General features: G+C 36.9%; 1 protein-coding gene across 3 annotated transcripts in view; it reads left to right on the top strand.

Annotated features, from left to right (window-relative positions):
• The first annotated feature begins 219 nt into the window (after window positions 1–219).
• ror2 (receptor tyrosine kinase-like orphan receptor 2) overlaps window positions 220–17,776 on the top strand; it is a 64,051-nt gene continuing 46,494 nt past the window's right edge. For all 3 annotated transcript variants that reach the window (XM_060896023.1, XM_060896024.1, XM_060896021.1), the window contains exon 1: window positions 220–671. In XM_060896023.1, the coding sequence (XP_060752006.1) occupies window positions 515–671 (157 nt within the window). In that variant the 5' untranslated portion in view covers window positions 220–514. The remainder of the gene's footprint in view (window positions 672–17,776) is intronic.

Below are 17,776 nucleotides of genomic sequence, written 5' to 3'. Positions count from 1 at the left end.
AACCGTATAGTCAGGTTTTCCTGACAAAATAAATCTCTAAGACCATGCGTTACTAATAAAAGTGGGTGGGTGTTTATTTTTATTTCAGTAAGACCTTAATGTTATAATACTCCTTAAATTGACCACGCTTGTTCATTTCATTGTCCCCTGGCTGTTTTACGCAGTTAAATATAGTTTATCACCCGTAGGTGGCGCGTTTAATTCATGCCAGGAACCCGGATCCACGTTATCCCGCTTCCCTCCCTTAGGACTGATCCATGCTACGTCAAAGAAACACCTCCGTTTCTCTCAACTCACTTTTTCAGCTTTGAGAAGCGCAAACGCGGTGTTCAGCTCGTCCCGGAATGAAACGCGCACTTCTTTTGGAAAGCAGCCATTACCAACAAGAGCTTTATTCACAGCGCACCTGTTATATTTCAACCAAAACTTGGCCTGTTTTCCCAGACTTTTAAATCAATCTTGGAGGAGTTTGTTCCTCCTAACAGACCGAATTGACTGTTCATACCTGTGCTGGATGCCTGATGCCCTGCGTATAGATTTTTCCTCATCCAACTGGCAGAGTTTATTCCCTGGAAGGATGGATATTTCAAGGATTAATCGTTTTGCTTTGCGTAATTGTTTGAAAACTTTTCTTCTTGCGTTGTCCGTCTTGACTTCTGCGAGAGTCTCAGGTAAGGGTTTTGTTTTTTTTTTTCTTCCTAAGTAACCAGAGAAAACCTCTTAGGTAGGAAAAAAAAGTGGTACAAACAAAAATACAACTTTTGGATTGCAATGCATTGCTAAACAGGATGAGAGTTTAAAGTTTTAAGTGCCGGAGGCTGTGCGTAATTGTTTCAAGTGAATTTTCCATCTCTGTATAAGTGTGAGCTGTGTGCATATCTAATACCCATAGCCAGTACAAGCTGAGATCCAGTTCCTCGACATATTCTCGAGATTTCCTGACCAATCAATAAGATTATTTGAAAGTGATCTCCTTCCTTTGTTGAAGTCACTAATTCATTTAGTTCCCTGCAGGGGTGGGGGTGACAGATGTCCATGTTTCCTGTTTTGAGCTTGCCCTCTTGGGTCTTGTTGTTCCATTTGGTTAAGGAGTTTGGGGGCAGATGTTGAGACCTGGATGGTGTCTTCTAACTCTTTTATCACCCTTTCCAGCAGTGCAGATTCTTTACTCTCTCACCTGAAAAGTGTTTACATCATAAGGAAAACAGTTTGGCTGGTTAAAGATGAAGCCTGGGATTAAGCACTGTTAGTACAAATAAATCGGATTTTATCAGTGAATAAATGAATGTGTGAATAGTCACATCACTGCTTTGAGTTAAAGGCCAATGGGGGGCGTTTGTGCCTAACCACAGGAGGGTGAGCTCTTTTGGCCAGCACCACTCACCCCCCATGAACAAGGTGTGGGGATATTCAACAAGGTCATTGACATGCTAATTGTTCACTTGCTAAGAAGAGTCCTTGAACCCAGATGCAATTGTCTTGGAGCCAAACAAAGGAGGACTTTTGGTTTTAAATAAAAAAAAAAAAAAAAAAAAGAAGAAGGATGCATTTTTTTTAACCATGAATGTTTATTTTGCCTATTGTCCTCCCTTATTTAATGGGATATATGTAATCCTATTTGTGGTGAGTCTGTTTAGTTTGGGCTATGGCTTTTATGAAAACTAATTTGACTATTAAACCGGGGTCACTTAAGGGCTTGAAATTAAGACTTGTTAACTTTGTCATCAAATCCTTTTTGAGTCAGTGAGGTTGGTGTTCTGGGCATACAACCATGACATTCCAATTTTCCATCATGCCCAAGACTAATCCAGCAAGGCAAATGTGAACAATAACAGCCAGTCAGAATGATTGATGTTGAGTTTCCCGCTGTGCAGCTTATTTGAGTCCTACTTCCAGAGAGGTCCTCACTGACGCTAAATTAGTTTAGGACTTTTTAATAACAGATCTACCCGGTTTGGAAGGAGCACATCTGGGGTATATTTACAGTACTTATAGAAATCTCTCCTCACTGATGTATAAAAATGGGTTCTGCCAACAGAGACAAACACTTTGGCCTTATTCATGAAGGGCTAAGTTGTTACAGGACTTTTGGAATGATAAAATCATGAAGAAAAGTGCAAGATTTTCAAAAAAGTTTATTTATTTATTTATTTTATTTTATTTTTTTTTTTACATTTTTTAAATTTTTTTAAACAACACCTTCCTTCCCCCATTCTCTGCCTTGATTCAGAGCTGTGAAATTAACCAGAGCAAGAAGGGGTGGACACAGTTGAGGAGTTCAGTGTGTTAATCCTGTGTTAACCAGGGCAAGAGTGTAAATCTAAAGAGCCTAACACCCTGAGCCACAACAGAGGATTTGGAAGTGGAAATCCATGAAAAGGATAGATGATCCTTTAGGGTTTTTGGATATAGTGAGTATCTTCATCAATAGTCTGCCAGCTCCTTAAACTGATATGCATGAACAAGATTTATCCAAGGATTAGACATCAAAGTACTTCTGCTCAACCAATGAGAGCATTTGGGTCAGTGAAAATGAGAATTAAATACACTTTGTACTTCATTTAAAGGCAATTACAATGTATGGATCTGTCCTGAAGTTCATCTGAACACAGTGTGATTTGAGCACTTCTTGAGTTGTGGTCAAAAATGAGACAGTAGGGTGCATTAATCAGCTTACAGACTGTTTGCTAATAAAGTTGCTTGCACTGCTTCTGGAAAGACCTGTCATGATGATGAAAGGCATCCCTTGATTTCCAACAAGCAAAAGGCTGCATTTAAGAGTGCCTTGGTCAGCAGGCTGGGTATAAAATGGAAATGTTTTTCAAATGCTTTTAAGCTTTGAGTCTTTGCTTTCAGAGAATCTAAATTCCAAACAACCGTAACTTGCATTTTTATTCCCCTCAGTGCAGTGATGTTCCAGGGAAGACACCAAATGTGGCAAAATCACCCTCCATAAATTGGGACATGCTTTGAAGGATGGCTGTGGTTTGTGTAATGCAGAAGTCCATGGATATGAGATCACAGCAGCATGTCATTGGATATTCTTCTGCCTGTAAGGCATTCAGAAAGAAGCTTTAATGAGGAGATAAGGGGTCGAAAAGAGTGGTGTAGGGCCGTAGAAATACAATGAATTAGAAGTGATCCGGGTTATTACAGGCTTAATAAAAAAATCTGGTCTGATTTTTAAAAAAATAATATCTGGTCTTGATTATTCTGAATAAACCAAAAAAAGCTGTACTGAAGATTTATATGCACTTTCCTGGAACGTTTTAGCAAAACCAGACTCTCCGCTCATTGAATTGCTTTAAAACTATAGATATCTGCTTCTGTCACTGTTGTTTATGAGCCTTTACATTTTTATGTAAGGCATTTAGTGAATCGCCTGACTGACAGTCATGTTCTAGTGTTTAAACTGTTCGATTCACTTCTTTGTTACTGTTGGTGGATGACCTAAGTCTGTGGAATTTCTACTGTCTCCAGCTCCTAAGATTTCATCTGACAGTTTAAGGACCCCAATTCATCCAGACTCCATGTTAAGCTCATAAAGCGACATTTTTCCAAGGGCCACCCAGCTTTAGCTTGCGAATAAACTCACTAAGCCTAGTGGAGCCAGGGATCAGTCTGAATCAACAGTGAGCGTATTTTTATTATTAATAGAAAAATTTCCTCCCCTTATAAACCTCTCAACCTTTACCTCCAGCAAGGACTCTTTTTAAATGTTCTAGAAAACTTTTATAGGTTAGGATGTTTTCTGACTGTAGTGCTTGAGAAACATTTAGTGTTATTTATGTTATTTTACTTGTAATCATTTAAAAGAAGCTTTTATTTTAAGCGGGTCTGAGCATAATTAACGCACATTGACATAGCTAAGAATGACTTTTGGTGGAATGAGTGTAAAATGCAAAATAAAATCATTGCATAATGTGTCAACGTGTGTTTTGGGTGGATGCCAGACAGTAGTAGAAAAAGCAGCAGCTGTGGCGGTGTTCAGAATTGATCATTAAAAGAAAATAACAGAAATGACAGTTTCACAGATGTGTAAAACATGATGCTAGTAATAATGGAGGAAATGACATCTTGCATTATAAAACCAGATTGACCCTTTTTTCCTCCTACAATAAACCTTTAGTTAGACTTCATTTCTATATATCTCTATGCTTAGCGTATAGTTAACTGGCTATTAGATTTTGAATGGTGGGAAACTGGAATGAACGCAACTGATTAGTTCTGTTTCTCCTCATAAAGTATGCTTAAACACTAAAATATATGTTTGTTTGTAGATGTTGTGGATAAATATAGAGTAGTAACTTTATTGAACATTTATGAACATCATTATAGTGTAGTCAATGGACAAAGTTATGTTATTTGAGATATAATAATGAATAAGTAATCTGTGGTGCTGCATGTTATATTAAACAGTGAAGAATAAGCTTTTGAAGCTGTTGTAAAATATCTATACCTCTGACCAATTAAGATGCTGTTAAATGCTAAAAGTTAAATAATTAAAGTGCTGCAAGAAGATAAAACAAAAACTCATAACCGGTAACAACCGATATATACTGAACAAAATTATAAACGCAACACTTTTGTTTTTGCCCCCATTTTTCATGAGCTGAACTCAAAGATCTAATTGTCAAAGATTTTAAGTTTTTGTGTATTTCAACAATACATTATTCAGGATTTCATAGTTTGAGTTCATTTGTACTTCGTCTGTCCCGAATTCTGACATAACGGATGAAAAAGTGCATACTGCAGCTTCTGAGTCGATGATAGTACCTGACTTTTACAATAAAGTAAGTTGTTTTCTTAATCCTGAACATATAATGGGTCTTATGACAGCACGTACATGCTACTCTCCGTCTGCTCTGCCAGGCGATGATCCTCTGACATAAGCCAGATTTTCATATCTTCTTACCTAAACATTGACACATCATTAGCTTGTCTAATGCGTGCTTCCTAGAGGCTATGTGGAAGACTAATGTTGTACTTTCATTTGTACTGAAATAGCACAAACAGTATGTCAAATCAAGACTCAAGACTGGCTGATTATTTTCCATATGAAGCACCAGTAGCTTTTCAGGAGTCACAATGACTTATTGTAGAGCTGACATGGCAGTTTTTGACACAAAGACTCATCAGCATTGGAGCACGTTCAGCCCCTGTAGAGAAATATTAATGCGGTTGCCTTCTGTTGGAAAATTGGATCAAGTCTTAACCCATGGTGAAATACTGATGTGAATTCTTTATCTGGTAATTTGCAGGAAGCTCTGTATGTTAAACACGTTTAAAGCCATTTTTAAAGGTCTTGTATTTGTTCTTGGTTTGTCTGGAGAGATTGCCCGGAATAATGTAATATATCACTAAGGAAGAAGCGTAGTTTCTTCTAGACTTTAGACAGTAGTGGTGTGCTTTCTGTTATGAACTATATTGAAGCAATGCAGTTCACTCCTTAGTCATTACTATGTGGGTGAAATGGAAAAAAACGTATCATTATTTATTATTTTTCCAATACGTTAGCAAAAAATCTCACATTTGTTTTTGAACCTTACCATCATTTTTGGCCTCATTTTCTTTGTTAATGATGGTGAAATATGCTGCAAGATTGCTCACAGGCCTCAAGCATAATCACTGTAGTCCAAAACTGTTGTTTTCTTTCTTGGCTGTTAAGCAACATCACTGGATTTGGAATATGATTTGCGGCTGTAAGAAGTTTAACATTTTAAACTTAGTTAACGTATTTTTAAATCAGACGTGTTTACCTCTATGTACGTAGCATGGCTCAAAGAACTAATTACAAAGTTCTAAGTGTGTAAAATGTAACAGCAAATTCCCTGCTGGGAAAAAGACCCCAAATCAAGTACAGCTTGTCCATAAATACCATGAGGTGTTTGTTTTATTTTTATTTTTTTCAGAGGAAATGACCGATTATTTGGCTCGTGTGTTATCGGAGTTTTTAAATAAAATATGTTTTTAGCCCAGTGCCTTGATGCTAATCAAAAGCACTGTTGATGTAATGACATTGAGGTTTGGTTAGACTGCGTGCGTGTGGAGGAGCTGCTAATCTTTTCCAAGCTGAGGGATAAAGATTGGTATGCTCAAGAACTGGTTTATGGGTACAACTTGCAAATATGGATAAAAGGAAGCATTTTCAATCTGAGTAACATCAAAAAGATTTGACAAGCCACAAATGTCTAGTCAGATTGTTATGCACATGGAAAGGGAGGTGCAAGTGCCAGATTGACGACTTTGAAGTAGAGATACGGTTTACGAGGGCTTTTTTGGCTGCAGTTTACTTGTTAATAGATTTAGCAATATGAAAACCGGTGTTATTGCTCCCTCAGTCACAATTGCGTTCTTCATTACACATCCATAAAGCATATATATGCAAAAGGGGAGAGAACTAGCTGTTCCGTAATGAGAACTCAAAAGTTTTGTTGTGATTTTCATTCTAAAAGTTATTGCCATGAGGTCCCATTTTCAAGATATTTCATTATCTCGCATTTACTTTGATTTGCAAGTCAAGTTTTATTGGCTTTTCTTCTTTCCTTCCTCAAAGTTTTGACATGAATTAATTTTCTCGTCAAATGTACATTTTTACAGCTTACACTTGTAGATGATCCACATCTAGGCCAGACACGAACGGTCAGAAAACCTCCTTCTTCTTAGTTCCTCCCCTTCAGTATAACACACCCCTCCAGTTTGGCCTGTCCAGATAACATCTGTTACTACCCTGCCCACCCCCTCCAAATGAATTCACCAGGGATGTGTAGAAGATCATCTGTTAAAGACCTGAAACAGATTATAAAAGTCATCCAGATGACGATGGAGCACAGACAGTCTTTTATTAGTGTCCATCATATATCTGTCCTCACTGATTTGAAGTCCCCCAGCTGTTTGTTCTAGAGATCTGGCATTTCATCAGGTGGCACCACAGCTTGGCACTGAAGTAGACAGGGGAACCTGAAAGTGAAAAGACAGAAGAAAGGGGGAAAAAAAAGAAAGTGATGAGTGAAAATTGCATTTTTGTAGTCAATGCACAGAACAAGGAATGTACTTGAAATGTCCTTCAATTATGTGCTGCACTGACAGACCGAAGAGGATGAAATACCTTTTAACATTTGAGATACTGGTGTTAGGCACTGCAATGGATACAGACTGTTTCTAGTGAACTTGAAATGAACTTTATAAATACTCTTTAGACGTATCAAGACCATTGGGTGAAACTTTGTTTAGAAAAGTACTGGGAACTGGAATGATGACATCACATACAAATAAATCAAGATAAAAACCTGTATGAAGAATGAGGCACCATTTCAACTTGCACTAAAAGGTTTTCCCTCATTTGTATTGAGCATGTTACACAGAAAATATGTTTTTATTTTAACTAGTGTTTAAAAGAGCTCCAGCTTTTTAAATATTTCCAGCATTCATGGATGATGGATACTTCGGAAGTCTTTTAAAAGTTAGTCGCTGTGGTTTACATCTCTGACATTGTCTCTTACTGAACCTGTTAGAAACAAAAAATTAAGCAAACCAAAGCATGTGGTCTCACATGCTGATGATTATAATTGGCCTTTATGACAGCTACATCTGGTTAAAAACTCATACTTTTTATTTGCCATTCTGCAATGATTGCAGTTTTCTATAAATAAACACATGATAGAAATGATCGTCTTGCTGTGTCACGCAAACCTCCAAGGAGCCTTATAGAAACTTGCCTGTGCCGTGCTTATTTATCCAGATGCAAGAGTTTTATTATAGAACAGACATTTTCATCTTGGATGTCACCCTGAGAAATTCACATTCTCAAAAAAAATAAACCGAATTTAAAGAACATGTGGATTAAATTCTGCTACAAGATATAAAGAATAAAACACAAACAGTGTGCTGGGATAGGAAAATAAAGTTATTAGTATGATCCTGAAGTTGATTAGACCTTAACATTAATCAGTGCCTTCTGAATCAAGAACAAAACAAAACAATTTTTTCTAAATGGTTGGATTTGTGAGCTCAGCACCTCCTGCATGTTTTGCAGTAATGCTTCGGTGATGTAGAACGTTGTCATTGTTGTTTACATTATATAAATGTTTGTATTGAAAGAGAAAGTGATATTACTGTATCTGCAAATAGTTTAGTCTGTGTATTCTGACTTTATACTCTGTTAAACTTCAGGTAAGAGACATTCTTTTCATCTATCTTTGAATTATCCAATCAGAAGTGGGAAATTCTTTGGTTTAAGAAATATGAGGAAATGTCTTAAGCAGCTGAGATTTTGCTTTTCCATAATCAATAATTTGAACATACACCTGTTTTGAATGAACCACCAACATGGAGGAAAACACGGCAGACTGGTACACTCTGTTAAATAAAACCAATAAAGGTTTCTCTATGATTTTTAGATTGGTAATGGGTTTAGCTCTTAAAGAGGTTTTTTTTCCCCTAAAAATGTAGACTAAAACATGTACCGTAGCGCTAAAGACTGTATTATTCTTTAATAATTGAACCAGGAAATTGTCCATATCATCCTTGTGCAAACTATTTGCAACTAAATGTGCTTTTCAGCATCTGTGACTGTTTTTATGTTGTTTCTAAGGAATTGAAAACTGATTTTAAAAGTGCCATACTTTCCCGATGCACCCACTCTTGGCTTTTAATAGGTTACTATTGTTTGTATTTTTATTCAGTTTCCATTTGATAGGAATGGACATTTCCATCCTTTTTTCCACATGTGCTGTGGAGACTTTTAGAGGCAGCATTAAGCAGTTTCGTCCTCTAACGAGTCATTTTTTTTTAGCGTTCAGCCGTCTGTTGTTAATTTAGCCTGTAAACACACACACACACACACTCAGGACACTGTCTTACTGTGGGTTGTGCATACTTGTTAAAGTGTGTAACTGTATGTCATAGAGTTTGTGAGGTTATATCAATTTCTTTTGTTATTCTGGACTCTGTGGCTCTCCCCTGCTGCTATCTACTTAATTAGCACAAATGGGTCTGAATCCAAACATCCATTTTTTTTGCTGCTCCTTTTCTTGATGGTTTTTGTGTGAGAAATTACTGTGTACTTAATTACAGAGTGCTTTAATAGCATGACCATGAATTGAAGTTCTAATGAATATGATTTTGTACTGTGGTTGACTCGAACACAAACCCCTGTGATATAGGCATTTCTAGTGTTTTATTTTGAAGTGTAGTGATGATACTATACCAGGAAATGACATATGAGTAGCAGAAGTTTAACAAGCTGTTAGACAAAGTCGACTGCTCTTTACACTCAAACACTTTGCTAATCATAGTTTGGTGATGGAGGCCAGAGAGAATTGTACAGCTAGCAGCAGCATGCAATGTTTTTAGTATTTTTAATACTCAACCCTGAACACATCTGAATGATTTTTATTTAAATCCAAGAACCAACTAAAGCTCCTAAGCTGTTTACTCCATTAGAACTTCCATTCCCTACCCCTGTTTTAACTTTTTATTTTTTTTGCTTTACTTCAAGAGAAGTTCCTGTATTTACGAGATGGAGACTGTTGTTTTAACCCAGGCATTGGGATGAAATTACCCTCCGTAAGCCACCTTAACGATGAGGGTTATCCCTTCTGCTGGTTGGAGATAACATCTGGGGTTTTTTGCGATTGGTGAAAATACCATTAGCGTGCAGACGGTGATAAAATCTCCCAGCCGACAAAAAGCTTTGTTGTAGCCGAACTGCTCGGCTATCACCAATATACCATTGCTGTAATGACAGAAATGGATCTGCTGATGGCTGTGTTCGATCAACAACATATGCAGTTCACGTCCAACAGCGTTGACAGAGCTGATCAAACAACACTATGCGGCTACTGAGAAAAACCACTTAAGTGTTGGCATGGTGTTGATGCTGTATGTTCATGTGCATAAGGGTATGCTCTTGCATGTTTCATCAACAATCATTGTCTATGAGACAGAAATTTAGGATGAGCAGGTTTCTGTATGGCTAACATGATGTCACAGAGAAAAGGTGTGATTCCAAAAAAAATTAAAATGACTGAATTTTAAAGGCAAAACATCTGTGTTGACTTGGAAGGAATTTACAGTTTGACTAATCACGCCTGACCCGTTTTGACAAGTCTGCAGCCTGTTTTGGGATAAGTATTGTATTTTTTCAATCATTGAATTGCCTGCTTTTTTTTCTCAAGGTTAGTAATGGATACAAAGGCACTGATTGTGAAAGTTAGAAAATATTAATCATTTTGTTGGGGGGGTACAAAGCATTAGAATCTGGGAGGGTAACTGTTTAGTGGCATCTGCTTTTAATTACACTGCTTTCATTTGTAGCTTATGCTTAGAGCTCCCTCACCCTCTCAGGCTTCTCTCTCTCTCTCTCTGCCTCGTTCACATATGGGCACATCTGATGTCATGACGTTTAGGACAAACTGGCTCACTCGCACAAGCACACACACTTAGATTTTTCCATATTTTCCTGACAGATTCCCAGGCTGGAATTGCAGCTTGGGACCACATCTCACTGGTCAGCAGTCAGAAGTGACTTGTTCTGTTTTGCTAGACAACTCGCACACATCCCGTCTTCCAGCTCGGATTTCACTGAACACACACTCACACACACACTCTCTCTCTCTCTCTCTCTCTCTCTCTCTCTCACTCACACACACACACACACACTCACTCACTCTGTAGGCACTCCTAAACTTAGCCAATTAATAGAAGCCAGATGATGAAGTCTGTGCTTGCAGCAGCTTAAAGAGGATTTCTGACCAACTATTTCCCCAGTTTTTTCCCCTATGTTTTATTCCTCAAATCAGTATGATCTGTCAAGCAGCATATTTTCATGCTCGTCTTTTATCTGTATTCCCAAACAGTTTGTTGAAGTTTATTTCAGAGTGTATACATGTTTTTTTTATCCTTGGCTTTTGTGTTTGTTTAGGTTAGTTAATACTTTCATCCCATAATCTCAAGGAGGTTTTAAAATTTTAACCTGCAGAGGGAACTGCTGTGTTACTAAGAATTTATATGTAGTTTGAGGAAAAATGGGCCACTCATCCGCTTATCATTTTGTGTATGTTAATTATACAGTATTTATGGAATAAAATGCCACATCTTTTATATGAGAATAATCAACAGCACGTTGGTCAGATGTGAATGGAGGCAAAATGGAGTTAATGTTACTACCCAAAAGTTGTTTATTTCCCAGTAACAACATGTCCTAAAGTGTTTTTTTACAATTATAGTATCACACAAAGTTACTATGCTAACAGTGCTAACAATTTCTTATTGATTAAAGAATACGTTTTCCCTTTTAACTGTTTGGTTAGATTTAATGTTGAGGAACATTCACAGAACAAGTTAACTCCTGTTATCTCTCAGCTCTAAAGAGTTTGTTCCCTCACCAGCTTTTCTTCTTTCCTCTTTCTCCAAGTTAATCCCATAAAAAAAGGCAGCTTTTCCTGCTACTTTCCTGCTACTGAGAAAGCTCTCGGCCCTGTGAACTTTCCCTTGTATGAACAGACTTGTACAGCTGTTACTAAACAATGGCACTGGAAACTTCTTCCCATAATGTTAAATAATTGTCTCTTTACAAAAGTTTTTTTTCATTTTTTTATCATTTCAAATGATAAAATCATATTTTTTAATATAAAAAAGAATGTGTTATGTGGAGTAACATGCAAGTCCTTGTGAAGTAGCTGTTACTATAGAAACAATAAATATTAGAACAAGCATGTTAATATAAACCTGTGATTTAGCTTTCAGCTTGCTGTCAGAGCTGCTGGTATAGAAAATTCTTCTTACCTGTCAGAATTTGCACAGTATTGTTATTCTAACCATTCTAAATAATGTCACTCCAACTAAAAGAATTGCTTCCAAATGATGGTTCACTTAAAATTTTGATTAGCAGTCACATGTTAATAGTGTTCATACATAGATCCAGAAATTTCAGTCTCATTTTAATCTAATGTGATAGAAGTCTTGCGTTAACTAGCTAGCTATTTTGGCCCTCTTGCTGCTTATTGCTGCTTGATAATCTGAGTTGGTAAGTGAACATTTAGTAGATTGAAATGGAATTTAAATTATTTCTGCAAGCAAATTTAGTTAGCTAATATAACATGATCCAACATGCATCACTAGTTAGCTAGCTGGGTTTTCTCTTGGTACAGAATTTAGCCTTAGGTTATTTAAAAGACTGTAATTTTATTGTCAAATGTACGTATGTAACTCCTGAACAATTATAATGAATGCCAGGTTTGCATTTGTTGTGTACTGTAGTGCAAACAGGAAAGCATAATTAGCATTGCTGTATGTTTTTCGTTTGGTAAATGGCCTTCTCCACCGGTAAAAAATGAATGAGATTACTTTGGCATTGGAAGCATTACTCACATAAGCCAATAGTAGCTGCCTTTTACTACAAAACAATTCAAAGCAGGTTTGCCCTTAGGGGCTTTTGTTTTGGATAGTCTGTTTTTGTACACCTGCATTAGCGTATAATCATTTCATTCAGCAGAGGACAATAGTTTTATATAAGTCCATACTGAAACCTTTGGTAGTATTTCAGGATTTCTCTCTGTTGTGGGAGACAGTAACTCAGTGTAACAAATTACATGTTTGCCTCAGTGCCAGTGTATAGTCTGACTTCCCTTCTGTTATTTAGTGAAAACATGATGGTAAAGTTTGTGCTGAAGAAACGTCTAGACAGACAGGCTCATTAATTTCTCATTCTTTGCTCATTCTTTGCACGTGTGGCTCAAGCTTGATTTTGTAATTATTGCCATCACAATTTCCTCATTCCTTATCCACCTGTCCAGACTGTGTTTTGGAGGAGGATGTATGTTTCTAGGAAAAAAATCTGCTAAGAGTGATTGAGTCAACATGAGAAGACTGAGGCCTAGCTGATTGTCATTCCATGGGTGTCGGGTTGTCTAGATATAAGCTGTAAATGTCCGTGGGATATGATCCTTACCCAGGATGTGCTTGAGCCCCTCAATTAAACTGACAGTGGTCATGACATTCCAGTTCTGAGCGGCATTAGTGCTTGGAATAGCAATCAGGATGCAACGATTATGGAATTCTGTCTGCTTTTCCACTTAACCGGCTTGGTCTTAGTTTTCTCTCTGTAAGAATGGATTATGAGGCTTTTTTTACCGTAAGGATTTTATATGATTATCTCTAAGGAATGATTTCCATTACAATTTTAAATAATATTTACTGGTTTTGAAAACTACCTCTAGCTTTTAGTTTGATTAATTTCAGGTAAGTATCATTAGTTCAAAGTAAAATGAATATATAAGTGCAAATACTCTACATTTATGAAGCATTTGAAGTGGCTCATTCAGTAAAGTAAGACGACACTTGACCCTCCACAGAGACAGTGCCAGGGGGATTTTTAAATGCATTCGGACGCTTAAAAAAAATCCCTTTGTTCTGTAATCTGGGACAGAGCTGTTGACTGAAGAGCCCCATTATCAGCATGGCCACCTAGATCATTCCTCATTCGCTCTCCTTGCTAACAGAGATACTCAATCCTTCTCTATTGTGTGCACCAAGTGGCTCCTGTTGTGTTTTCTTTGCCTCAGTTGGTTCACCGTTTCCCTCCAAGGGGCTTTGCTTTCATTCAGTTTAGTCAGTGTGTGGTGTCGCCATTTTGTTCCTGCTTGTATTGTGTGATTTGTTAAATGTGGTGTTTATACTGTAGAATGACTGCTGAGGAGTAGGTATCTCTTTTATTGTTAGTTCCCACTGCACTTGGTGTTTATAGGATAAGATAAATGTATCCACCCTAAATCACATGCACATTCATTTTTATAATTATCATGTTCGTCATTGACGCACACTACTTATTTTGAAGCAAAGCTAGCTTTCTTTAACATTAAATTTCATATTCTACATATTAGTCTATTTTCCCATTGGACAATAGTTCCTTTTATTACCCAGAATGGCATTTTACAACCAGCTGATAGTGGTACCAGTGGAATGTATTCTGTCCTGCTCTCTCATCCCCTCATCAGTGCATGCTGCTCAAGCCAGCTAGCATCCAAAACTTGTCATATTTTAGATTGCTACGGTTTCTTTAATAGTAATTATACTACTGCTTACAGTTAAGTGCAAATTTGCTGTTGCTTGCGCATGTTTTCTTTCTCAACATAGAAAACACGTGAGTAGGAATAAAGATATTCTGGAGCTTTTGTGAACAAGAATAGGAAAGGTTTCATTGGATAAAACAAAAATATTAATAGACATTTGACAATGGTTGGAAATTTACCAAGTTGTAACCAAATGTTTCAAGCTGTAGAGAATTTCCATCAGGATTGTGCAAGGATCGTTCAGCTTTTGCCAGGTCTAAAATGACTCCCATACACACCAGTACTGCTCATCAATGTCTTGATGATTTGCATCTGCAGCAGCAATCTGGTGCTACAACACTGCATAGAGGGCTGACTATATAGGTAAGGGGATTGGTCTGTAATTATTAAGATTTATGGAACAAATGTGCTGTTGGAGGATGAGCTTTTGCAACTTAAAATGTGCAAAGTCAATTTGATTATGAAAACAGGTGGATTCTGATTATAGACCAGCTCTAACACATTTGTCAAATATGTACAGACCCTAAAGCAATCTAGATATGCTAGCTAACCCATTTTTTTCCTCACAACATTAGCAATGTTAGCATGCTAGATTACATTCAGTATTTGACAAATCTCAGTTTAGCAAGTAAACAAATTACTGTTTAAGACAAACTGAATTTACAGTAGTACAAATAAAATAAGGCCAACATGTATTACAAATGGGAAGATTTTTTATTTTATTTCATTTTTTTTTTTAAATTTCATTTATTTTGTGTGAACCATAATTAACATTATACATTGAAATTTTATCAAGAGAAAAAATACAAAATTCAGTCAGGTGTTTCAAAAACATGATGGTTATACAAATATAGAAACTAATAATACCTGCAAGAACTATATTGCCATAATTCGTCCTGTTCTTATGTTTTGTATTTGTATACTTGTGATTGATCATCTGCACAAATTCAGCTTCAGCAAAACGATTCATCTTTTCCTGTTACAGATATATGTTGTTACTGAAGAGAGGCCAATACAAAGATGAAATTGCATACATATTTGCCTGTGAATGATACAAAATTCAATACAGAGCTGAATCTTTGTAATTTAAGGATCCTAGGAACTTTCACTTGAACCACAGTTTCAACTTATTCATACCTTCATTGAAATACAGTTTATGGTTTATAATAAGAGGTTTATTTAAGTACATAAAAACTATTAGTGTAGGTATCGGAACATGAAATTTTATTCAAGCATTTATTATCGCATCAGTTCTCCATATTTTCTCCCTGTTGAAATTTTCTTAGCCAATCACATTATCTTGAATGGCAGTAGCATTAATTCATTTTGCATGCTATTTTATTACTATCTGTTATGCCTGCTTTGAATGCCAGAAGCAGACACTCCTGAAGTTGGGTACCAGGTCAATCCCTTAATAAGAACTGAATAATTAAACCTTATTCACGAATGTAATGTTTTATGTTCTACTGGGAACATGGTTTTCCTATTAAACTGCAGAACAATACCAGAGCTGGCTGTTCCTGTCAGTTCTGTTGTGTGTCCAAGTTTAATATCCCCAGGATGTTAGCGTTGGAATCGTGTCAGCATGCCGGATGCACATCATAACATCTCATAAATCTAAAGAAACAATTTAAACACTTTAAGAACCCATCAAATCTTTTAAGGTAAGAAAATGCTTGGCTGTCTGTGTTTGATGTGATTATGTATTTTTATTTATTTTTTTGTTCCATGCGCATCTTAAGGAACAGTTTAAAAATTTTCCTCTTGATGTTCAGATACACTGGCGTACTTTAAACTGACTACTCAGAAGTAATACATTTCTGGAAACCAGAAGCTCTGAGCCTTTGTTTGAGATGCACCAAGTTTATTTTGTCACACTGTTGAAGTGGTAAGACTTGTCACTAATTCTTAGTGTTGTAACAGTTGAAATATACTATTTATAATTATATAATTTATTGGAATTTTATGATGGTCATAGACTACATGCCTCTACATTTTTTGAGCATACCAAAGATACATTTGAACTTTTCTCTCTAGAAAATCTTGAGGGCTATCCCTGGTTCATATCCAACCTTAACTGTCTACAGAGAAACCTATATAAACCACTCACTCACTCATTTTCTACCGCTTATCCGAACTACCTCGGGTCACGGGGAGCCTGTGCCTATCTCAGGCGGCATCAAGGCAGGATACACCCTGGACGGAGTGCCAACCCATCGCAGGGCACACACACTCTCTCACGCAATCATTCATTCATTCATTCATCTTCTACCGCTTATCCGAACTACCTCGGGTCACGGGGAGCCTGTGCCTATCTCAGGCGGCATCAAGGCAGGATACACCCTGGACGGAGTGCCAACCCATCGCAGGGCACACACACTCTCTCACGCAATCACACACTACAATTTTCCAGAGATGCCAATCAACCTACCATGCATGTCTTTGGACCGGGGGAGGAAACCGGAGTACCCGGAGGAAACCCCCGAGGCATGGGGAGAACATGCAAACTCCACACACACAAGGCGGAGGCGGGAATCGAACCCCCAACCCTGGAGGTGTGAGGCGAACGTGCTAACCACTAAGCCACCGTTATAAGCCCCACTATATAAACCAGTTCAAGTCAATTATAAGACGGTTTAAACCAGTCAGTGGTTTAAAGTCAGTGAATATGCATAACAATTGTCAATTTCTTTTGTGGCAATTATTTCTTTCTTTCTTTCTTTTTTATTTGTAAATGTCTGTTTGGCACTGACCGCAAAACGGACTTGTGGTTTTGCTCCTTGTGCTTGGAGTGTGCTGTGGGTTTTGGGACAGACTTAGCAAGCCTTTTGGAGTCCTTGAGGTCTCCTGAGAGAGCTAAATAGAGTTTACATAAACACTTCTTTAAATAAGTCATATTTCCTTTTTTGCACTTATACAGTTGGCATAAAGCTTTCGTTGCATGAGGTGCAGATTTCTGGGTCAGTTGGCTAGAAGAAAATACCTACATTTTTATAAATAGAATTTAAAGCCCCTAAATGTAAAACTGCTATAAACTCATCACAGTGTGGAAACGCAAAAATACAAAGCATGTGTCACAGCATGGCAAAAGAGAGCACACCTGTACATATACCTACCTGCACACAGTAAAATACTGATATTATCATTACTATAGCAACAACGTATTTTGGGGAATTATAAAGCATCTTTTTTACTTGTTACATGTTATAGTTCTTATAAATGAAAGTATTCATCGATATTGTGAAACATTGAAAGGGACATTTAGCTCACATTTCTAGATGAAGTGTGCAATGGCTTTGCATCAGTCACACCACAAGAGAGTCTCATGAACTTCAGTTATTAATGTTGCAAAGCTTTACAAAGCCGTTACATTTAACATTTTTTTTTTTTTGTAAAAATTTAATGTTGTGAAACATCCACGAAACAAATTCCTGTTCTTAGTAAAAATTATATCAGTTATAAGTAGACACTGATTCACCAGTTTCTTTTTTCTCCTTTTTATTGAAATAAACAAGACGAACAAATATAATTTTACTTTACTGAGAAATGACAGTTCTCTGTCCTGAATACTCTTCTGTGATGTTGCAGATTACATCTACAAATTTTAAATAAATTCTTATTTAAAAAAATTCTTATTACATTCAAGAGAAAGCAGAAAAACAAACTGGTGAGCCAGTGACTATTTATAGCTGATAAAATTTAAC

This window comes from Tachysurus vachellii, chromosome 20 (genome assembly GCF_030014155.1).
Source record: "Tachysurus vachellii isolate PV-2020 chromosome 20, HZAU_Pvac_v1, whole genome shotgun sequence".
In the NCBI taxonomy this organism is placed as follows: Eukaryota; Metazoa; Chordata; class Actinopteri; order Siluriformes; family Bagridae; genus Tachysurus; species Tachysurus vachellii.
Note: the sequence above shows the minus strand (reverse complement) of the source record. Positions and strands in the feature narration are given on the sequence as shown.